The sequence below is a fragment of the Leucopleurus acutus genome (assembly GCF_964270905.1).
Source record: "Leucopleurus acutus genome assembly, chromosome: 19".
In the NCBI taxonomy this organism is placed as follows: domain Eukaryota; kingdom Metazoa; phylum Chordata; class Mammalia; order Artiodactyla; family Delphinidae; genus Leucopleurus; species Leucopleurus acutus.
In genome coordinates this window covers 51478453-51501584 of record NC_139161.1, presented here as the reverse complement: position 1 = coordinate 51501584, position 23132 = coordinate 51478453, and the positions used below count along the sequence as shown (strand labels likewise).

At 53.8% G+C, this 23132-nt stretch overlaps 3 protein-coding genes and 2 long non-coding RNA genes across 8 annotated transcripts; 2 read left to right on the top strand and 3 right to left on the bottom strand.

Moving 5' to 3' along the window:
- The first annotated feature begins 1829 nt into the window (after positions 1-1829).
- On the top strand, positions 1830-6069 carry LOC309975484. The gene is made up of 3 exons (XR_014326946.1): positions 1830-2078; positions 5068-5201; positions 5454-6069. It is a non-coding gene; the product is annotated as an uncharacterized lncRNA (long non-coding RNA).
- Positions 3927-6696, bottom strand: BACC1 (BPTF associated chromatin complex component 1). 3 transcript variants are annotated; one of them, XM_082860645.1, is made up of 6 exons: positions 6623-6696; positions 6341-6435; positions 5600-5701; positions 4728-4918; positions 4385-4489; positions 3927-4186 (listed from the first exon to the last, which is right to left on the bottom strand). In XM_082860645.1, exons 1-6 carry the CDS (start codon positions 6641-6643, stop codon positions 4122-4124), a joined length of 579 nt encoding a protein of 192 aa, XP_082716771.1. In that variant the 5' UTR covers positions 6644-6696; the 3' UTR covers positions 3927-4121. The 3 variants fall into 3 exon arrangements, with proteins under 3 accessions (XP_082716771.1, XP_082716772.1, XP_082716773.1); XM_082860646.1 differs by having other exon boundaries at positions 3927-4182; XM_082860647.1 differs by lacking the exon at positions 5600-5701.
- Positions 6697-6954: 258 nt separating this feature from the next.
- Positions 6955-8703, bottom strand: RNASEK (ribonuclease K). The gene is made up of 3 exons (XM_082861153.1): positions 8486-8703; positions 7716-7792; positions 6955-7337 (listed from the first exon to the last, which is right to left on the bottom strand). The coding sequence occupies exons 1-3, from the start codon at positions 8561-8563 to the stop codon at positions 7196-7198; spliced, it is 297 nt and encodes a 98-aa protein (XP_082717279.1). The 5' UTR covers positions 8564-8703; the 3' UTR covers positions 6955-7195.
- On the top strand, positions 8510-17095 carry LOC309975860. The gene is made up of 4 exons (XR_014326971.1): positions 8510-8611; positions 9082-9120; positions 11187-11267; positions 16935-17095. It is a non-coding gene; the product is annotated as an uncharacterized lncRNA (long non-coding RNA).
- On the bottom strand, positions 10681-22149 carry ALOX12 (arachidonate 12-lipoxygenase, 12S type; the record flags this gene model as incomplete). Of its 2 annotated transcripts, XM_082861142.1 has the most annotated exons (14): positions 10681-11084; positions 11200-11370; positions 11493-11593; positions 13439-13560; positions 14052-14221; positions 14443-14529; positions 16974-17183; positions 17976-18119; positions 18993-19153; positions 19407-19510; positions 19627-19749; positions 19836-19917; positions 21217-21418; positions 22015-22149. In XM_082861142.1, the coding sequence occupies 14 exons, from the start codon at positions 22147-22149 to the stop codon at positions 10905-10907; spliced, it is 1992 nt and encodes a 663-aa protein (XP_082717268.1). In that variant the 3' UTR covers positions 10681-10904. The 2 variants fall into 2 exon arrangements, with proteins under 2 accessions (XP_082717268.1, XP_082717267.1); XM_082861141.1 differs by lacking the exon at positions 22015-22149 and having other exon boundaries at positions 21217-21595.
- Between the last annotated feature and the right edge of the window lie 983 nt (positions 22150-23132).

Here is a 23132-nt window from a genome sequence, read left to right as displayed (position 1 = left end):
AGTTGGAGGTGGGAGTTAGACTGGGGGCTCCCTTTGATATCAGGATGGAGTTACTTTTGTGTTGTCTGGTCAATTTGTCAATTGTGGGGTGCAAGTTTACTATGGGGTGTTGAGTTAGTTTGTTCTGGGCCCTGAAGCCTGCATTCAGGGTTGAGGGCCAGTAGTAAGTCTGAGGTATGGAGCTGATTTTGAAGCTACGTTAGTTAGTTCTAGGGGTTCTGACACCCACAATTTGGAGCTTGTCATCTTGAAATATCAGGGGAACCTGCTAGGTGTTTTTCAGAGGTGGATGAGGATTTTGCTTTGGGGATTCATAGTCATCAGTGTATGTGGACAATCTGATTTCAAGTGGAGTAATTCTGCTGGTTTTGGGGTGCAGTCTGTTTTGGGGTGCCAGATAAGTTTTGAGGTTCAGATTATATTTGGGGGGACATGAAATTCAATTTGGGGTTTTTATTAGCTTGAGGTGGAACGTAATAGGAACCTGGGAGCAAGTTTGAAGGCCTTCTGTGGTTGTGGGTCCTTGCCGGGGAGCAAAGCTTTATATTTGAATGTTGTGCAAACTTACTTTGAGGAGGGGGATATTTCTGTGTATGCACTGAGAGCCAGGAGGCTTTTTCCAGGGGGAGAAACAAGATGAGGGCCCAGGGTAGGAGACTAAAGTTTTGGGGTGTCCTTATTTTGGGGTGTTTTGCCACTCTTTGGGTGCATTTGGTGTAACTGAGTGATGGATCGTGAGGCGAGATTGATTTTAGGGTTCACTTAATTTGGACCATGATGCTGCTTTGGGATGTCCTTTGCTTATAGCTCCCGCTCACCCCAGATTCTAGAAGTCTCTTTCTTTAGTGAACCTCCAAATATTCCCAGGATTTGAAGGACGAAATTCGGAAAGGGAGTGTATCTCCCCTTATTTCTATGTGGCCTGGATAGATCTGAGGGAGAAAAGGTGGTTTCAAACTCTGAACCCCAATTTCTTAAGGGCACATACCTTGGTTTGGGGGCAGATGGGGGGGAAATGGAGTGTGTTGTGGTAAAGTGGACACCCCTGACTAGGGCAGTCTGTTGGAACTGTGCAAGGAGAGGTGGTAGTGAGGTACAAGGAGGGGAATCTTGTACCCTGATTTTCTGGGATAAGAGCCCCAAACAGAAAGCAGACAGAGGACTGGGAGTGTGGGTGAGATGGGGGGGGTTCCCCACGGCAGCAGGGGCTGGGGGGTAATCCAGGCCAGCTCTGCACACCCCGGTCCCTGCTCTCTTTGGCTCTCCTCCCCTCTCTCCCTCCCACCGCCCACCCCCCCAACCCAAGGAAAAAAACTGCCTGTGCAACAGCAATGGCAGATTCCAATCCTCCAGGCTTTCCTAAACCACCACGGAGACCAGCCAGGGGGGAGGGGAAGGGAGGATCGGGCTTTCCTGCTTCCCTAAGACTGGGGCTATGAGCTTGACCTCCTGGCCCCTAGCCCTTCGAGGAGTGCCCCCCTCCCCCGGCCTGGAAGCCAGGTGTCCTGGACCCTAGCCCCCGAGCGGGGGGGTGGGGGGGGGCCTGGAGAGACGGGGAGGAGGAAGGAGGGAGTGACTTCCAAAATTGGCATCGGGACAGAGCAGGGCTGGCGGGAGGCAGGTGAAAGACGGAATTTTCCTGAAAAAACGGGGGCATCTGAGGACCCCAAATTTGGGGAGCTAGTCCAGAACCGTCCAGCCAACATCCTAGATTTTTTTGGGATTTTTTGGGGCCCCCGGGACCCCTCTAGATGGGGTGAGGAATGTAGTGTTGGGGGAATCTGACTGGGGCATTGCAGCTGCCTCTCCCGCCGAGTTGGAGACGGATGGGCTGGGACGGGTTTGGGGGGGGGGGTGTCCCCAATTCTGACTGGGAGTGGAGGAGCCCCCTCATGTGCTCTCTTGTGGGGGTCCCCCCTCCCTAGGGCACTCCCCACTCCCTGAGCCAGCCGAGAGGAAGGAGGCCAGCGATGCGACTGGGGCGGCTCCTTTCTCCTGCACCCCAAATGTGAGGGATGCACCCCAAATTTTGTTCCCTTCAAAATAGGGGACCAGGATCTCAGGGGAGAGTAGCTGAGGTAAGTGGGGAGGAAAGTGTCCCCTGTTTTCAGGAGAGACGTGGCGGTTGGGGGGGAGGTTTGGAGGTGCGTGTTGGGGTGGGGTCGGGCTTTGTCAGCCTTGAAACTGGGGGGATGATTGGAGAGGCTTTCTCTTACACCCCGAAACTGGAGTCCCCCAGATGGAAACCAAAGACAGGCCAGAGGGACCCCCAACATCCCCAGCCGTTAGTATAGTGTTTGATTTCTGTTTCATCCCCACAAAGGCTCTGCCGAGGATGGGAGTTGGGGGCAGCTGTTCGGTTTGGGGGGTACGGGGGGTGGCGTGAGGAGCAGAAGGCCTTGGCAGGATTTGATGCTGGACAGATAGGGGTCTCGACCGAGGGGGTCCGGCATCCCCCGGGGCCTGAAAACTCTGCTTACACCACCATCTTAGATCTTTTTGATTGCTAAGAGTTTTGGGGGGTGTGTCGGAAGGTGGGGGTGGTAAAGGGTGGGATGGGAGGTAGGAGGATAACTTTTGGGTTTTAGGGGATGTTATTGTGATTTGCGGAAGGGGTCTTGGCCCTTGGATTTTGCTTTCTGGTGGGTGTTTTTTAAAAATCAAGTCCTGGACAGGAGAAAAAGGCTGAGGGAAGGCCTAGGGTGGGGGTGGGGAGAGGCATGTTTGTCTCAGCTTAAACGTGGCTTTCTGGGGTGGGCCTGCCTTCCTGGGCCTGGTGAAGGGGCTGGGGGGGGTTGTTGCGGGGGGTGGGACTTGGGTCCTGGGGGTCCACGGGGAGTGGGGACAGTGCTGGGGGTGGACTACCTGGCCCCCAGGTCCAGATGGCCCTCTTCCTGTGCCCTGCTGCTCCCCTTTCCCCCTGGCCTCCATTTCCTGCCTTTGGCCTCCATCTTGTGGCAGGCCCAGGGCCCAGGGCGACTTCCGGCCCCCCTCTCCCGACCATGTTCCGGCCCCACCACCTCTGGACTGCCAACTCCCAACCCTGCTGTCCTTGGCCTTCTGTCTCTCCTTGCTTTCTCTTGGGTTCTGACCCAGGGAGGGGAGGAACGGACACAGGAAGCCTTGGGTCCCTGCCCTTGCTGAGTCGAGAGGCAGTCTGTTGGTCCCCCCCAGTCATTCCCTGCTTCCTCTGCCTCTGACCCCACCCTAGGGATCCCCTGAGCAGAGTTCCTACAAGGAAGATGGTTCCAGTCTTATTACACTGCGAGCTCACCCCTTAGGCCCCTCTCCCTCCAGTTGCCTGCTCAGCTTCTAGCTCTGGTTTCTTGTTTTCCCCAACGCTTCTTGGGGCCATGTTTGCCCCAAGAAGGGGTCTTCACAGCACTGCCTCGTGCTCCCTTCTTCTCAACCCACCCCAGTCCTGCTCCCGCCCCAGCAGCACACTGTGGTTTGTACGGCACTGTGGCCACGTCCAAACCACACTGTGGTGTTAGAGCGAGGGTGGGGGAGGCACCGCTGAGGCCTGGCCGGGGAGGCCACCCTGGAGAAGCGACACGAAAAACATCTGGGGCCTTCTGGTGAGGTGGCGGGGGTGGGGGATGAGGGTGGAAATGGAGGTGTGAAATCACTGGAAGTTGCCCTTCTGAAATCCCCAGGGTAGTCTCAGGAGTACTGCCTGCCAGAGACCCCGGAGTAAGTGCTGCCTTCAGAGAGCAAAGTGGAGCCTTTGTTGCCCACACCCAGCTCCCCTGGCTCTAGCAGCACAGAAATATTGGCACTGGGAAGAAAGCCTGCCAATATTGGCTGTGCTGCTCCAGGCAGGGTGGTGAGAGCCGCTGAGGAGGGGCTGAGCCCCGGGGTCTAAGGAGAGAGGGAGGTGTCCCTTGCACTCCAGTAATGTCAGGCTGAAGGCACCAAGCTGAGAGGGAGATCTTTACTGTTTTCCGTATAAAAATGTCCATCAGTTGGGGGTCATAGGGGTTGAAGGAAGATGCTCATACAGCAACAGCAAGGTGGGCCACCCGGCAGCCTTTCCACCCTCTCTCATGCAGGCCTTGCTCAGAGTCCCAACCGGTCCACAGGTCCAGGGTGAACAGTGAGAGGGGTGAGAGGTGGAAGGCTCAGCAAGAGAGCAGAGGAGGATCAGCGGAGGTCAAGAGAAGGCCAGAATCCAGGGTCAGGCTGTCTGGAACAGGAAGTAAAATGGGCCGAGATGGGGCGAGCCCCAAGTATGACTCCCACCTCCCTAGAGCACCAGCTCTTTGCAGACCCAATCCCCTGCATGCACAGGAGGGAACCTTCTCTTCCACAGCCCCTGGGAGGGGGATCCTGCTAAGACCCTCCCCCACCCCTTCAGCCGTTGTGGGAGGAGGAGGACTCCTACCCTGGTCGAAGTTGAGTTTCTTGGCTGGAGGAGTTTCTCCTAGCCCTTCGATATCCACCAGGTCACTGTTGGCGTCCGAGTCGTTCAGAGCACTGAGTGTCACATCTGGGAGAGGGGCACAACCTAGGTTCTAGGTTCCCTGATGGTCCCCCCCAACCCGCCCACTTCCCCAAGTTTCAAGCTCTCCCGCTCTCCCTCCCTCCCTCCCTCCCCTACCCCAGCCACCCTCTGGGAACCTTCACTGGGAGAGGAAAAGAGATCTGTCCTTTGACCCAAGCCCAACTCTCTCACTGAACCTCAGATGGGACCTTTAATCCCCAGGCAGCAACTCCACAGCCCTTACCAGCCTTCTGTTTCTTTATGGGGGGACCGCCGGCCTCAGGGGCACTGGAGCTGCTTGGTGGAGGGGCAGCTGGAGGAGGCGACAAGACACCAGATGCCACCTTCTTGGGCCCTTTCTTGGGTGAATCAGCTGGAAGGGGGATGCCGGAGTCTTCATATACCTTGCGTTTCACGGTGGCCTTTATCTGAGCCCTGAAGAGAAGAGAGAGCAAGCTAGGAAGGGAGTCATCAGAGAGGCTAAGGGAAGCAGGGAGGGGAGGACAGGGGCAATGGGCAACTCTGAAAGAACACTGGGGAGCCCCTTCATAAGAATCCAGGTGAGGGCCCCGACTCTTTGCTAGGGTCCTCGTTTTCCTGAAGCCTTGCAGTCACTTAGGGCAAATGGAGCCTGAAGAGTGGAGTCCAACTGAGAGTGGGAAAGGCCCGTCTTCTACTTCTCTTCTGGGAGAGATGTATGAATGTGGAAGGCTACCAGGTAAGCCTGGGTGACCTACCGGGACATTGAGACTTATTAATAGATCCTGATCCACTAGCTCAGAACCATAATATCCCTGGAAACACCACAGTAGAGTCTCAAAAGATCTGTATAAATAACCAGGGACTTCCTATTACCAAATTCAATTATTGGGTGTCTCTGGAAACCTAAAATCAAATTCTTGTAAGGTCCTGATCACCACAGCATTTTAGTGACTTCTGACCAATTGTGACAATTCTTTTATTCTTTCAGTTCTCCAGGGACTTTGTTGCTAACAAAACTAGCAACAAAGTAGGAAAGATGTTGAGCTGGAAGGGAGTTTGAGGAAGATGGAACAATGGGTATGGAGGAAGAAAGCTGCCCACCCGCCCTTTCTCTGCCAGCCAACCCTCCCTCACACTGTCCGTTCCTTGATGACACAGCTGATGTGATTAAGATCGTCCCCAAATCGCTTCACAGCAGCCCTCAGCATCTCTATCTCCGTCTCCGTCCACTTGGCACTGTCAGAAGGGGAGAAGGGAATAGCGAAAGTGGGAGGAAGAGGGGTGTGGAGCCAGCCCACAGGCTACGCATTCCACAGCAACCAGCCTCCTCCCCGCGATGCCTGGGGCCCCTTGCATAAAGAGGTCCTCCTTAGAAAAACAAAAACAAAAGCAAAAAACAAAATTCTTAAGGCGCCGTGGGAACCCTGCGGACCCCCAACCACACGATATTGTAACAACCGCCACCTTAGAAGAAAACTTCTCCCCCATCAACGTGAAACAGCTGCTTATGTACACAGCCCACTGAAACCCATCCAACAAGTGGGGGTCTTACAGACAGAGCCTCTAAACACAGTCTGCTGCAGTCTGACAGAATTCCACATGATTTGGGGGGTGGTGTGGTGTGGGTAGTGGTGGCGGTCTATGGTCTACCAGTTCACAGCAGGGTAGAGCTGTGAAATGAGTCCGGATTATGAGCCTCGGTCTGTGGTTTATCTGTCATTCATTCATTCAACAATCATTTATTAACACCTACTCTGCGCTGTGCCAGGCACAAAGGGAAACTAACATCTGTCCCTGCCCTAGAGAGTGTCGGTGTCTGTGATCGAGACCCAGCGTCCGCTCTCAGCGTCCATCTCCCAGCCCGGGCTCACGTACCCCGCGGGGGAAGAGTCGGCCACGGGATGCAGCTGCATGGTCAGCTCCCCGAGCTTCGTGAAGGCGGCGCCCGCCGCGGAGAAGATCTCTCCAACCTGGGGGGCGGGGCAGCATTACGGGGGGCCGGCGCACAGTGCCGCGCCGGACCGCCCGGAGCCCCTAGCCCCACCCCAGGCTGGACTCCCGCCCGCCCCTCGCCCGGGATGGAAGAGCCGGGAGCCAACTTGGGGGCCCCGCCCTCCCGTGGCCGCCAGGGAGCGCTGTCCGCGAGGGAGGTCGAACCTTTGTAGACGCTGACGTCATGGCCCCGCGCGCCTCCTCACGGAGACGTTGCCGCCGCCGCTACCTCGGAGCCGGGACCACGGAGAGCAGGGCGATCGAACGGCTCCGGCCCCCGCGCAGGAAGTCCCGCCCCTTCCCGCAGCTGATTGGCTCCAGCTCGGCCGCTCACCGCCTCACCGCCTCGGCGCGCGGGAAGGAGAGTGGAAGACACCGCCTCGCTTCCGGCCCGGCTTCACTCCACTTCCGTCGAGGGGTCGGGACTCCCTATTTGGAGTCCGAGCTCCAGCCCGGATGCCTGCCCCGCAACCCATGCACACACACGAGGCTTAAGAGAGCAGTTTCTCTTTATTGTGTAACGAGACAAGGCGAGGGGGCCGGAGGGACGGGGAACGGCCAGCCCCGACCTCCCTCCACTGGAGCCGGGCGCCAGAGGTTGAAGAACAAGGGATTCAGTCTATCGCCAGGGAAACCCAGTCCGCAGAGGGCGCCAGACTGGCGGTGGGGCGGGTGTGACTGGGTGGGGAGAATCTTTAAATAGAGGAGGGGGCTGGAGAGGGGGAACGCGACGGTGCTCTAGCGCACCATGTATTCCTTGCGCTTATTGAGCCGAACTTGGCAGAAAGAGAAGCCTCCGAGGAGGAGGTAAAGGCCCGCGGCGATGAAACAGTTGTAGCTGACTTGCTCGTAAAGGTTGTATATGTTCTGGGGGCCATTCCTAGGGGTGGGGATTAGGCAGAGAAATATCGGAAACATTATTAACAGCAGCCAACATTTACAGAGCACTTACTATGTGCCGGGTAACCGTTCTAAACGCTTTTACGTGTATTATCTTAATCTTCATAACCCTATGGGGTGAGTTCTGTTATAGCATACACTTTGCATAGGTGGAGGAGGCACAGAGAAATCAAGGAAAATACCTAAAGAAGCCACACCTAAAGCGGTGGGTTTAGGATGGCCGCTGAGGTCTGACTCCCAAGACTGCTCCTGTGCGCTAAACAGAGCAGCCAGTTCCCTAGCCTCTGGGCCCCAAGCATCCAGCCTCCTGCAATTCCCCGCGCATAATTCTGACCACTTCCCCCGCCTCTCCACTTACTCAAAATCTTTCTCCGTTAAGGGAACGTCTTCAATTAGCACAGCGGAATGGACATTGAAAAAGATTCCGAGCATTATCTGCAAAAAGGGAAAGGGTAGGTTGTTGAACTCAGGCACCTGACCTGGTCACTGCCTGAACTCCTCCCACTTCGAATGTTGCCACAACATCTGGGTATGGGAATTACCAGAATGAGCTGGGATTAGGGATGGCTGTTGCCGGATTTGGACTCCAGTCACCCGGAACAGGGCATGAATGGTGACATAGAGAAGACTTGGCTGGGGCAAGGGTTAGGAATAATGAGCAACCAGGAACCAGATTTTCATCCTCTCCAGAGGCGTCATTATCACGGGACAGGGAGGAGGGGGTCAAAGGGAATCGGCACTTCTCCATATTACTTTTTCCTGAAGTGGGTCGGGTAGAGTCCTCGGGAAACAAGGCCCAGCTATCCATTTCGGGAACAAGCTCTCCCTTTCCCCACTGCCCTCCATTCAGCTCAAGGATCTCTCAAGAACGTAGCTCTTCTTCCTCCTACCTTGAGGGTACTCCAAATTGACCAGCCCCCGGGCCCATTCCAAGCTTCAGCTCCCCCTCTCCCTTCCAATTCCCCATTTCTCAATTCAGTTCTGTCTCGTTCTCCAGCGGCTAATCAACCACCCCCTCCGGCCTGTCTGCTGCTTTCAAACGCCTGGTGTCTCCTAGCCTTCCAGCCCTCCAACACCCGGGCCCCTCAGGCCCTCTCCTCTCCGGTTGTCGCCGGGCAGTCCCCTCACCAACATGATCACTCCCCAGGCGCTGAGGACGATGCCGCAGGCGGCCAGCTTGGGCCCACAGCACAGAAGCGACGCCATGAAGAAGGGAGTCGGGGATCGCCTAGATGTGGGCCAGATAGGAAGGCGGTGAGAGGAAGCCCCGATGAGCGGGGTGGGGGGAAGAGAGCTGGACTTGGGGGCTCGCGGAGGACCGAGCGCAGGGAGAGCGACTGAGGGGGCGTGGCTTCCGGGCCCAACCATCGGGCTGGCGGGCGCCAGGCGGAGAACGCTGGCGCCTCCGGGTCCTCTCGGACTTCGGCGGGAAAGGGCGGTGTTTCTGAAATCGTAGCGGCCCCTCGGGAATCCCTTATTGCCCCATATGTAGCTGGGGTGCGAGTATTGCAGGAGCAAAGTTCTCCGGTTTCTTGGATTTCCCCCCTCTCCAGTTTGGAATGGGAGGAGCCAGTATATCATGTGACCAAGTCTGGCAAGTCACGTGACGAGGAAGAAATGGTAGCCCGGCCTCAGGAAAGCTTTTATCTCTGGCGGAGCTCCTGGTAACCTTGGCGATGCGCTCTCAGCAGCCGAGGATTGAAATTATGTCATTTTTCTCTCAGATACCTTAGTCTCGGGTGGTGTCCTGTGATGGAGACGTGGTAAGTGAGACATAGAGATTTACACCGAGAGAGAACGCCTCTATCTCCTCTCTACTCATCCCTACCCTTTAAAATAGACACTCTGACACAGTAAAAGAAGACGTTGAGCCCCTTCCCGAGCCCAAGCGTGCTGTTCTGGCTAGAACGCTTTAAAATTGCTGAGGGTTCTTGGCATTGGATATACTTAAGTAACGTTTTGTTACCAAACACGAAATACTGAAGAGTTGTGGTTGCCAAATCCAGGAAAAATATGGGCGTTAGGAAAAGTCCAAGGAAAGCAGATTCAATGAACAAGCTGTTAAGGTGAGTGGCCCTGCCAAATGTGCTGGAGAAAGGAATAAGTACACACAAATGTCAATTTTCTTCCCTACCGTAAACCAAGGAAGCGGATCATAGGTCCTTTGAACAAGGTAGAGTATAAGATTTTAAAAATATGAATGGGTCATACCATCCAAAGAAAAAGTTTGTACACCTCACTGGTGAAAAACAGATTTGTAATAATTATTCAGGGAAATAGTGGTGTTTGAAGAACACAGTTTTGCACTGAGTATGTTGTACCCATTCTAGTGAGGACAGTGGTCATAGCGTAATTGAGAGGGGTCACTTTGATCCCAAGACCCCAGAACCAGACAAATACTGTCAGTGGTTAGCATAACTTTGTGGTATTTTTCCATTTATTTTGTGCAGATTGTTCTTAAAAGGGTCGTGAAAGAGAACTTGGAACCTGGGAAACACTTAGAGACCCCAGAGTACTGAAGAGCCTGGGATAGTGGCCTTGAGACATTATTTCGTGTCTCTTTTTTTTTTTTTGCGGTACGTGGGCCTCTCACTGTTGTGGCCTCTCCCGTTGCGGAGCACAGGCTCCGGACGCGCAGGCTCAGTGGCCATGGCTCACGGGCCCAGCCGCTCGGCGGCATGTGGGATCTTCCCGGACCGGGGCACGAGCCCATGTCCCCTGCATCAGCAGGCGGACTCTCAACCACTGTGCCACCAGGGAAGCCCTCGTGTCTCTTTTGTTTGAGACTGTTTGGAAGGAAGCCATTTGGGGGTGAAAGTTTTTATTTTGCCTTAGGGGCACCATTCTCATTCAGGGACTTTTGGGGTAGGTGTGTGAATAGGAGACACAGGGGTGGAGAGAAAATTGCCAAAGAAGAGTCAGGAATTTTTAAGTTGGCCAGGCATGAAGTCAAGCTCCTGGGAAAGGAGAATTAGTTGAGGTAGTCGATTTCTCCAAGAAATCTTCCTCACCCTCCCCACCCACCATACCATCCTCTGGATGTTTTGCAAGTAAGGTCAGTGCCTCAGGCTACGGCAGGGTACCGTTTTGCAGGTACTGCCCCAAATCCAGGGCCAAATCCAGCCTGTAGCCTGTGCACATCCCTGTAGCGAAGCACAGGGTTTTGTTGTGTGTTTTTGCATTTTAAAATGGTTGACTAGACCGAAAGGAGGATGTTTTGTGACACAGGAAGTTCATATTTCACTCTCTGTAAATAAAGTTTTATTGGAACACAGCATTCATTTACACGGTGCCTGTGGCTGCTTCCGTGCTACAATAGGAGAGCTGAGTTACTGTGACAGACTGTGTGGCCTACAAAGCCTAACATATTATCAGGCCCTTTACAGAAAAGTGAAGGCCCTTGGGCTCATGGGATGCAGATGTAGGGGGTTTAATTGGGGGAGGAAATAGAGCCTCTGCAGCAGAGACTAGGAAACCATGAAACTCAATATGGAACTGTCAGTCCCAGAGCTGATCTGCAGTCTTCCCGGTGGGGGTGTCCCAGAGCTCAGATAGTGATGCTGTTCTCGATGAGGCTGGGCTTTAGGTATTCATAGGGCAGGTCAAGTTGCTCATTCCGGGCTGTAATCTCCCTTTCCAAGTTTTCCAGATCTGTTTGGAATTGGTTTAGTACAGACTTGGCCTTGGGGTCTGAGAAATACTTTTCTTTGTGATGCCCCAGAGGCACCTAAGAAAGAACAAAGGATCAGTCAGTTTTGAGTCAGACACAGCTAGAGCCTAGCCCTTCACTCTTATGTTTCCCTTCCAACTGTCATTTCCCTTTCCCCAGGGTCCTCTCTTACCATGTCTGGCTGGCGGCGCCCCAGATGCCATGTGACGACCATTTGAAGACAGGCCTGTCGGACATCAGGTAGTGAGCCCATCACCGTGGCCACTGTCACATCTTCCTTGGTGGTAGGTGGGGGCATCCGCATTGTGCATGGGGCATTAGGGACCCAGGCATACCAGTCCAGCTGGGGGAAGAAACTGCAACCCTAGGATCCTGGTACTTAGGATTTGAACCCGCATCTCTCCCTTGGGCATCCCAAGGTCCAGACACTTGCCTTCAAGGACCTGGGCTTTCAGCTCTCCATACCTGGCCCTGGTTGATGGCCCCATGCTGAGCAGTGCACGTGAAGACACACATGGTAAGGAAATGGCAGAGCTGATTCTGGGACTGGAAGGAGATGGGGAAACCTGGGCAGGAAAGAAACAGGATTTAGAGGCTGCAGTCTGAGAAGAGAGAAATAAAGGCCGAAGACTTGGGATGTCTACGTTTTGGAATTGATTGTTGTTTGTTTAGTTCATTTATTCAAATATATTTGCATCAGACATGGATTTCAATTCAGATTCAAGTAATAGAGTTGGGTTACCTTAGGCCAATTACTTACCGTCTCTGAACCTCAACCTCTTGACCTGTAAAGTGTAGGTGATACCTATTTTATAAATGAGCTAATCACCTGGTGTGGAACAAGTTCTCAATAAATAATAAGTATTGTTATTTTGGAAGGGTTAGGGGCTGAAAAGTTCTGAGTGATCAAAAATCCTCTGCCTCAAAAAGTGGTTGAGAATTTAGGGATGCTTCCTCCTATTCCCAGGTAGGGAATTACAAGTGTCTGAATTATAATGTGAAGGATAAGAGAAGTCATAGATTAATAGGGTCATAGCCAAGAGAGGCTTTCCGCAAAGATTATGTCAGGCCATTCAATTCACAGTGGAGGTGGGGGGTTCAGAGACCCAGAAATCCTGTCAGTTTAGTGGAACAAATATAATCACTTCCCTTTTGTAGATTAAAAAAAAAAACCAAAAACCAAAGACCAGAGAGATTAAACTGCTTGTCAGGACTGCATAATTGGGAGAAGGCAGAGGCTGATCTTGAACTCGGGTTCCTGACTGCTAATCTCAGGCCGTTTTTAGCACACTTTCTCCAAAGAGTCTGTTGGGAAAGTGAGGCGAAGGTGAGCTATGAGAACTGAAGGACAGTGGAGGAAGAGAGAATGAGAGGCACTTAGTGGAGGTTAAAGTTCACATGTGGATGTTTATTTTCATTTTCCAAATGTAGATACTGGTTGGGGAAAAGATGGCCAGGGAGAGGAGGGGTCTCCTGGTAGCACGTGGAGCCCAAGGGACATACCGAGATGTACTAGAGAAAGTTTGGTCCTGGAAGGGGGGTGGTGCAGACACAGATTCCCTAGGGAGACGCTCCCTCCAGAGGGCGGGTGTTGTGTTACTGCTCACGGCACCCTCAGAGGCCGGCCATAGCGGCTCCCCAGCAAATGTTTGTAGTTGTCCCACAGAGGCAGGGATGTTGGTGCAAAGTATGAGGGGCGGGGACGCAAGGACAATTTGGAGCAGAATCCAGGCTGACCCACGTGTGAGAGAAAGAGGAGGAGGAATCTAGGAAGAGCTCAAGAAAGGCTGTTTCTTCCCCAGAGGTTAGAATGCAGGTGGGGTGCTAAAGACGGTGGCTGGATCCTAGCAGCGGTGGGGAGAGGCTGGACTGGCCAAAGAAATGTGAGCCTCAAGGGGCAGGGCACCGAGTTCAGGGTTGAGCCAAAGCGTGCAGAGCATTGTGTTTGCATCTGGAAATGACCTTGCACTGTGGTCAGTGTGCAGTAGGCCTGGACTTTCTATGCGTGTGCTGGACAGTAGCAAGCAGGAGGAGAAGAGGGAGAACAGAAGGGCTTTGGTGGAAGAATCTTCCCATTTATATCCTCAAGTAGGAATAGACAAGCATGAGGAGAGAATGTGAGCCCCAGCAGGGCCTGGGCAGATCCCTTGCTGGCTCAGGTTCTGGCCCTGTGGCGTCACATGCTGTGGCAGGTTAGGGGATGGGGTGGAAGTAAAGGTTGATGGCCAGGGTCTCTGCGGAGGATGATCCTGGGGTATCTAGAATTGTCCTGAGTCTTAGGAGGTGGGAATGGGATTCAGATGTTTGACGTGTGGAGGGAGAGGGGGTGGCATGAGGGGTTGGGGTCCTGAACCCAGACTCTGCTTGGGCAGAGTGTCCAAGGAGCTCCTGTCCCTGGGGAGGGCTCTCACCTCGGTTCTGGGCCTGGCACAGCCCCACCTCAGTGATCTCCCGACACCAGGCCTGCAGCTCAGGGTCCCCTCTCACGACGTCATCCCCGCAGTAGAAAAGGTGGATGATCCCCTCCACGTAGCTGCCCAGGGGAGAAGGGAGGTGAGCTCCTTGAGAGGAGAAAGCTTTGGCCTTTGACCCCTGCACTTTTCCATGGTCTCTGCCCAGCTGACTCTCAATATGTCTGAGTATAGATTCTTCAAGACCTGCCTTTTGGGTCATTCCCAACTCTTTCTACAAACTAGTCTAGAGAGGAAGGACACGTGGGTCATTAGTTCTAGGATCCCTATACATGGTTGACAGCCATTCTCCCTGACAAAACCCCTGATTTTTCCAGATCCCTCAGCCTCCCAGTCCACAGCTTTCCCAACGTAGGTTCTCTGTCCCCAGCCTTCTCCTTCTCAGGCCGTACGCACTGACTCACGCTTCCTCATCTCTCCCCAGGATCCAGTCCTTTGCTCCTCTTGTCTGGACCTTCTTGTTTTCAGGTTCCTTTTGCCCCATGCTGACCTCAGGCCAGAGCCCCACTCGCCCTCTCCCCTGCCGCATTTCTCGGCTCCCCGTCTCACCCACCGGGCAGTGATCTCCCAGAGCCGTAAAGCATCGCAGGCATAGAGAGCACCCGGGGTTCCCAGCAGGCCGCGGTCAGCCAGATTGTTGGGAGGACAGAGGGAGCAGTAGGTCAGCTGAGCCAGGGCCCGGCGGAGCAAGTGCACGTGGCCCCCTCCACCGGTGCTCACTGCCTGGGACAAGAGAGATGCGAGGCCTTGAGGAGGAAGCCAGCACACAGTATATAAGGGGTTCAGGTGTGGCATTTTCACATTTAGAGACATAGATATAAAGGGACAGGCTCATGGGTTTAAGGGTCAGGACATTCACCCAGGTTGGTCTGGGATCTTGAAAGTGGCAGGAAATCGTAGAGAGTCAGACGGTGAGGCAGCCCCATGCCCCATCCCCTCCTTACCTTATCAAATATACCTCCGTCTGGGAGGAGTTGGGTCCGTGCCCGGGTGTTGATTTCCATCGTGTAGCGGATGTGTGGAATCAGGAGCTGGGATGGGGGAGATTAGAGGGGGTGGTTTATGGAGGACATGCTTGGGTCCTTCCTTGTAGGCAGCATGGTGCCTACTCTTGATGCTTTCCTCCCTTGACAGGCTCCTCTCTGCCTGCTTCTGTGATCACTCACTCTCGTGATCTTTTCGCCCCCGTGAGTCAGGCTCTGGAGCCAGACTGACCTGGGTTTCACTCTGCACTTCAGCACTCACTTTGATACTCATCCAAGGTACCAGACCTTCTAAGTGTTGACCTGTCTATCTCCTGTCTAGCCCCTCGTCTGTCAACAGCGGGTGATAATTGGGTCTTTTGTCTCAGGAGGCTGCGGTGATGCTTATGTGAGTGATGTATGAAGAGTTTTTAGTCCACACAGAAGCCCTTAGATACTAGCTGTTATCGCTTATCTTTATGATTTCCACCTGGGGTGTAGGTGGCCTTTGAGAATCAGCCCCTTTTAATTTGCTTTTATACTCTGTCACTTACAACCTCACAGCTTAAATTAGCCTCTCTACTCGTTACCAAAGCCATGCCTCCACCCCCTGGTCGCTTCACTGTTGGTTTTTTGGGGGGTGGGTTCCCTTAGGGAGATAGAGGAGCCATACTGAGCCACATATGTAAGCAGCAGAGCGGCTGTCGTCAAATCTCCCCCCACCCCCAATTAGGCAGTGAGGTCCCGTCTATATTTTATAGCTTTTCAAGAAATGGCTTTTCCCTAGCTATTAAAAACGGCTATCTCATCCTCACATGCATTTCTTTTTATCTCAGACTATTTTGTCTTCATTTACACCCAGTTTATGTACAGGTTTCACGTAGCATTGGTATTTATCTGAGTTGTTGGTGGACACAGGGTGTGAGGCAGAGATAACTCTGGTGCCAGGAGGTTAAAGCAGCTCACATTGGACTGAAACTTTTCACAAAGTTCATGAAAGGTGCTGAGTGTCATGGAAAGCCCAAAGTCCACATGAGGAGCAGAGATACCTTGGGACAAACAACTCTTAACAAATCATTGCAAGAACTAATTTTTTCTAGCTTTTAGCCTGTGTCACACTATTAGGTCGTTTCAGCCTTCAGCAACCCCACGATGGGCCTCCTGTCATCCTCATTTAGACCTGAGGACACTGAGCTCACGTCTGGGAAGCACAGAGGTCAGGATTCAGGCTTCAGACCCCGGCAGTCCGAATCCAGAGCCTGTGCAGGTCACCTCTGGGACATTGCTGGCCTGGCTCTCCTGCGTGTACTGATTACGATGCAGCTGTTTGCCATGACGTCGCTGTGGGAATGGAGATAGTTGGGCAGAGGGCTGAACTCGTAAAGGGGGATTTTCAGTGTGCCTAGAGGCTTAGCCTCTTCAGGGTGAGCAGGAGACGGTGGTGCAGGAGCACCGTGAGATCAGTAAAATCCAAGATGCTGCTCATCACACTGGTCTCCATCTTGTCTGTGTCACCCCAGACTTGGAGAGGCCACAGCTACTGCTGGCCAGGCTTGGGGGTCGGGCGGGGCCCCCGGCTGAAACACAGTTCAGTCGTTCTCCTTGCCAGGTGCTCACCTGCATGTCCTACCAACATTTATGACTCCCTGTACCTCAAACTGAACCGCATTTTTGCTTCCCAACTGGCTTCTTTCCTGGCTTCCCTGTTTCTGACAATTGCTCTGGTTCATAAGCTTCTATCAGTTTCATCCCTTCTCTGTCTTGTTCCCTATATCTAAAGTGTCATCAAGATTTTGAGGACATTTTTACTCAAGCACAAGCCTTATGTCACTGCCTTCTGCCGAGCAATAGATGCTGAGCTCACTCTTTCATAAAATGACAAGATTTCTGGGTCAGTCTGCAATACCCACCCTTGGGCTTCTGGGTGTTGCAGGAGCTTAGACCTCTGACCTTTCTGTCTCCGGTCTGATATCCAGGCTTGCGGCAGCTACTATTCCCTCCCTTCCCCAATTCTGACTCTGCTGTGCTGCTCTCCTTGCCTCTTGACCTGCTCCTACTTAGCAAACTCAGTTGGGGTGGAACATACTCCATCAGTACTCTAGTGTTTATCGCTGTCTCTTGTGGTTTCAGATTCTAGATCCAGCTGTTGTTCTCTGGGTAGTTCTTAGGGGCACCATTTGTCATTCTGGCTAAATCGTAAATCTCCTTAGGCAGGATCAAGGCTTTTGTTTTACTAGCAATATTCCGGCTGTACTCTAGGCCCATTGTTAGATTGTCAGATCTCTGAGAATTTCAGAGGGTTTCCTTAGTAATTGTCCTGAAGAAACCTTAAGTGACTTGACTTAATTAAAACACAAGTCTCAAAATATTGATGCAGTCTTCCTTCTGTTCTCACCTCTTTCTTTCACAGAGTGATAAAAATTTTGTTTTGCTGCTGCAATATCATTTGATACTGGGCTGTTTCCTTTCTCTAGGGTCTGAGTGAAGGGGGACATGGAGGGTAGAGGTTGTACCTTGAAGACCGGGTGCAGCCCCGGGAGGCATCTCATGGTGGCCACAGCAATGACCTCAGCCAGCAGGTGGGTGTTCAGCAGATGATATTGGAGCTGGTGCAGTTGGAAATCTGAACTTCGGACCCAGGACTTTGCCAGGAGCCAGGCAAGTGGAGGGTCTGAGGGCAGGAACAGTGGTGGGGTCGGAGAGCTGGGGCTGGGAGGCTGGATCTGGGAAAAAGAGAAATTAAGCCTTCATTGAACTCCCACTTTATGTGTGACATCATGGCCAGCAGTCTTGGGGAAACAGATGAGTAAGTACGATTATCGCATCCAGGAGGTATAATCTAGGAGGAGGAATGAGGCCCCTCCCACCCTGCCTCTCACTAGCTGTGGCACTGTGCGAGCACCATGGTTGTCAGGTTGAATGCAGGGGAGTCTGAAGCAGGGAGTCCAGGGAGGAGATCCCAGCAGTGGTCTGGGAGAAACGTGATGGGGGTCTGAGTTATGGTGGGGGATGGAAAGGGAAGCTGGGTGTGGGAGATAATTGACAGTATTTGTTAACTAACTATTGAGACCAGTGGGAGAAAAGAGAGGGGACTGAGAGATTAAATAGCGATTCTCAGAGTGTGTTCCCAAGCTAGCGGCATCCGCATCACTTTGGAACTTGTTAGAACTGCAAATTCTCAGTCCCCATCCCAGACCTACTGAATTGGAAAGTCTCATGCTGGGACCCAGCAAGCTGTGTTTTAACAAGCTGTCTAGGTGATTCTGATACACAATAAAGTTAGAGAACCATCGGGTATAGGACGAGAACTCCAAAAGGCCATTATGACTCTTGAACAAGTCCTGCCAGTTGGGTGAGTCAGGAGAAACCAGGCTTTAAGCGGAGTGACACGAGAACATGTCTCACTGTGTGAGGATGGGGTTTGGGAGTCAAGAGCCAGGGGGCTGGTTCCTCGGGAGCAGAGGTGGAGGTGAACAGAAAGCAGTGTTGGGAGGTGGATGCTGAGGGCGCCCCACCTGGATGACCATGGGTAGCAGCTTCCCACTGGTGTCCATCTTCAGCATGACGAGGGGGGCAGCCAGGTACTGCTTCTCTCCTCGGATCACATTGGCTGGAATTCCATCCAGGAGAATGAAATCAGCCTCAAACAGGGAACTGTTCTGGGGAAAGGAGGAATGTATCCATCGTTAGAGTTCGAAGTCTAACCCGAGAGGGCCAGGGCAAAGGGGGAAGACATTCAAGACCTGTATCTGAATTCTTGCCATCATCCTATGTCGGTTGCAGAGTCCTATCGGCAGAACCAGAGCATCTGGCCCGATTCCTCTCATCTTAAGTGAAGAAACAGCCTAGTGAGGGTAGACATCTTGCCCAGGGATGTGTGGTGGCAGATCTGATTTTAGAACCAGGCCTGCTCAGTCCCGTGTGCAAGCTGTCCCCTTGTCGAGATGGCCAGGTCTCTTCCCCACTAGCCCTCGATGATCTGAACACCTTGTGTTTAGCTGTCACCAGCTCAGCAAATACTCTTTCACTCCCTAAAACTCACCTTCTCTGCCAAGTAATCCACAGAGGCTCCCCTGCCCAGCCCTGCCGCAGAGGCCAGCGCACATGTGCACACATGCACACGGCATGCTCACATCCTGCCTCGCTCGTCCTCCTCACATGTAGCTCACCTCTTCCAAACCCAAGTAACCCCTGCAGTTCTCCCCATCTGATGGCATATTTTCTACCCTTCTTCCTGCCCATGAACACTGCTGTCCAGAGCACTGACGTCAGCCAGGGAATGTCATTGTCCCTGCTGACACCTCTGGCCCCATCTGCACCCTGGGAATCTACCCTGTTTCCCCTCTACACCGGGAGCCTCTCATAATTTTCCCTACATACTGTATCACCTCTAGGTTTTTCTAGCACTGGAGTCTGGACCAAGGGGCTGTAGGTTACCACAGCCTCCCTTCCTTGACTCATCTTTGGTCCCTGCCCTTCACTACTTCTGGCCACACCGCCAAGGAGAGAACAACACAGGGTGGGAGGGGTACCTGGAGTTCTTTCTCCAGCTGGGTCCGTAGCTCCTCCATCCCGGAGGGCAGCACTAGCCGGGAGGGCAGAGAGGTGCAGCGTCTCAACAGCATGGGATTGGTGCCATTGAGGAACTGGTAGCCAAACAATTCATCGTCCTGCCAGCGCTGGCGAACCTTCTCTGTGGGGTCGGGGTGGAGTGTAGGAGGAGGATGTTTACACAGCCGGGATGTCCCTCCTCCAGGCCCTACCCCAGTGATCCAGGCACGTGACCATCCCATATCCAGCCCCTGCCTTTTCATCTGGGGCCTCTGAGAAATGACCCAGCACAATATATTCTCATCTGGGAGGTCTCGTGAGGGGCTGTGGAGTGTGAAGGTCGGGTCATCAAAAGGGGCCAGCAAGGGGTTATAGAGACCTGGGGAACCACTGACCAGCCAGGGTATTCTTCTGGCCCCAGAAGATGTGATCAAAATCCTCAAAGCAGTTCCAGGAGCTCAGGAGGGTGTAAACATGTTTGAGGACCATCTCCAGAGCCCTAGGACAGGAATCGAGCCATGAACCCATTTGCCAATCCCTCAGCCGCTCACCATTGACCACCGTTTTTGGATCTCCCAGCCCTTTCCCCACTCTGAGCTCCAGGCCTGTTCTCACCCTGCCTTCAGTGTCCCCTCAAAGTCCAGCCTCTTTTCCTCGTGGAATCTCATATTGGCAGGTAGATCGTCCTCACAGCCCGCAGCTATTGTCAGGGGTAACCCTTCCTTCCATGTGGCCCAGCTAGGAGATGGGGACAAGGCTTCAGGGAGGGTGTCCAAGTCAGTGACGGGGGGTACCACTGAGAGGCCCTGTAGGTGGGTGGTCACCAGTATATCTGACGTCTTTCTTTCAGTTCCTTCTCTCGATGTTTCTGGAACACATCCAACGCGTTGTTTCCTGCCAGGCGGGCTGGGGAGACATTAAGACAATTGGCCACGGTTTGTGTGGTCCTGTGCTCTCCTCTGCTCGTCCTCATCTTCCTTTTCGCCATCATAGGCCATGTGTTCAGTCAAGCTCTGTTGCGTTTATCTCTGGCCTTGCCTCACTCCATTGATTCCTGAGACACATTTATCTTATCATTGCCAACTTTGCACTCTGGGTTTTGCTAATCTCAACCCTCGTCTCTTGTCTTGAGACAACAATCTCATGTTTGACACCCTTTCTTGTCCCTTAACTCGTCTTTCCCCACCTGATCCTATTTCATCAGTATCTATGGTTGGAAAAAATCACCTTAAGTAAGGTGATAAAATTTTGGGAATTCCCTGGTGGTCCAGTGGTTAAGACTCTGTGCTTCCACTGTGCTGGGGGGGCGGGGGGGGGCACAGGTTCAATCCCTGCTCAGGGAACTAAGATCCCACGAGCCATGCGGCGTGGCCAAAAAAGAAAAAAGGTGATAAAATCTCAATCACTCATGTGCCCATACCTGTTTTCTACTATATATTGCTTTGGTTAATTTCTCATCTCCTGAACCTCACCTACCACACCTCGACCGTCCTCAAAAGGCTTTAGGAACAGCTGTTTGCTTTCTTTCCCTGACTTCACTCTTCTGAGATTTACCATCAGAGTCTATATTATCAACTTGTTCCTGTTCTTATCCGCATTTATACTCACCTGGCTCAAAGTGATGTATTTCGTGTTTCCATCCTTAATTGCCCTTGCCCTCATTTGCCTCTGTAATCATCTTTCTTACTTATTTACCACGGTAACAAATTCTGTATTTGCTGTCCTCATTCATTCCCACCCACCTGTCAGTGTGCACCCTCTCCCTCGTGGTTTTCTTCCATGTTTTCCCAACCAACTCAGCTCTCCAAGTCATATTGCTTATTGTTTCCCTTAGCTGCCTCCTCTTAGGGGTCACCCCCATCCCCTACTCCATGTGCTACCCTTACCTGCCCTGCCCTAACTTGTCCCTGCCCTAACTTGTTCCTGTTTCCCATCATTGCTGCGGCTCCCATCCCGTGTCCTCATCTTCTTGGAGGGTGGGATCTGCCCATCACTTATGTCCCTGTCCAGCCCCACTTGCAGCCTTTTTTATTCTGTGTATAAATTTGGTACTTTATAACTTTTTTCCAAGGTCCTGTCTTCTCCACACTTAACCTGCTGAACACTCACTTTCATCAAGGCCCTCTGACCTTCCGCAGCCCTCCCCCACCCCTTCCCCAGCAGTTCCCCAGGCCCTGCATCCCCTCTCCCGACACTGCCCCTCACCGGTGCCCTCGGGCAGGCACAGCACGCTGTCGGCCTGCACCCAGCGGTAGCACGGGAAGGTGGCCTCCTGGAAGGCTACAGGGCCCTGCACCGTGATGTGGTCGCAGAACCACGCGTTGTCCACCAGGGAGTGGTGTTTGCGCAGCTTCACGAACTGCAGTGGTCCCAAGTCCTCGGGAATGTCATGCTCAAACTCCTTCTCCTGTGGGACCAGAACCCGGAGACTTAGTAGCAGGGTCCCAGGAGAGGCCGTTTTGCCTGCCGGGGGTGGGGTTGGGGGGTCAGAGGTGCGGTGGGGACAGGAGAGGAGGGGACCTTTGTGGAGCCTCCGTTGACAAGGCCTCCAAAGACAGCCTCCCTCGTTCCCTCCTCCGGACATCTGCGCGGTGTGTCTGACGCCCCATCGCACCGGGAGGAAGAGGGAGCGTGGCGCGTGGCCCGCAGTGTCTTGAATTGATGTCTGAGTATCAGCACCTTCATCGGTCCTTTAACTGAGCTCTCCCCGCTCCCTCATTCCTAGGAGCGTCCCACTTGACTTCTGATCCTATATTGACACTGGACTGGGGTCATTTGGAGAAGGAGTTGGAGGCTGCGAGGACCAGGGCCGGCGGGAAGGGAGAAGGGATATGCGCTCAGCCCGGGTCCTGGCTCCCGATCCTCTCCTGGCCCAGCCGCCCGGGCGTCCCAACACCTGGAAGTCCTAGCAGGCACGGTTCCGCAGTCGTTTCGCCCTCGGATCCCGCCCCTCGCCGGCCTCCCGCGTCCCGGCCGGGGTCTGTCCCCGCTCCGCCCGCTGACCTGGCCCCGCGCCGGCAACAGCTGCAGCTCCAGGTCCGTCTCCCCGCGCGCCCCGACCAGCCACAGCTGCACGCGGTCGTGCGACCCGGCGAAGAATGCGGCCCCGGTGGCCACGCGGATGCGGTAGCGGCCCATGGCAGCCCCGGCGGCTTAGGCGAAGGGAGCCGGATGGGGCGCGCTTCTCGGGGTCGCCGGCCGGTATCGAGGCGCCTCAGGTCCCGGGCCTTTAAAGAGAGGCCCGCGTCCCCGCCCTCCTCACCACTTTCAGACGCTCCCAGTCCCCGCCCCAGACTAGCCCGAACCTGCGAGCCGCTGAGCCGGTTGCGGGGAAGGGCCGTCCCTCCCGGGCCGAGTGGAGCTGTGGGGCGATGAAGGGGCCTCCGCTTGGGTGAGGCCGAGAGCATGGAAGCGCCCGGGGTTTCTCTGGACCTCCGGGGGAGGCCTGGGGCCAGGCGCCTCGGGGTTGAAGGCGGCAGGATGAGGACACTTCCTGAGGTCTCCCGGCCTTTAGGAGAGCTAGGAGGAAGAGGGGCTGAGTCAGTCTTCCAAACGCAGGAGAAAGCCTCCGCTTTTCTGGGCTGGGACCCGGGAAAGACCATGGGCTGAGCCCTGGAAGGCCGGCCTGCTAGGCTGTGCTGGGCCCATGCGGAATGTCCTGCTCTGGACCCAGTGCAGCCCAGTAAGTCTTCAGTGCCTGATTTATACCTCATTTGAGCCCAGTCCTTCATTAAATGACCAGAGGTGCCCCAGGCTGCCTAAAACCTGGAAAAGTAACAGCTGAAAGACTTGCCCCCTCACCTCCACCCACAACCTCATTTCAAACATGGCTGGATTAGGACCCTGGGCACACCAGATACTGAGGGAAGCCCAACTGAGGCAGGGCAGTGAAAGCCTCCTTTTGTCCAACCTTCATAGTGGCTGCTGAGAATGTTAGGGACCAGGTGTTAGGCCGCAGTATGGAGTCACTTAGGGGACCCAGCATCTGTGCGCAGTTACCATGGACTTTGTCCCTTCCAAATGAATGCAGCCTCTTTCCCTTCTGTAGGTTCCAGGTAAATTTTTATTCCAGCCTCACTGACCGTGGTGCCTGCTTTCCCCACCAGAATTCAATTTCCTTC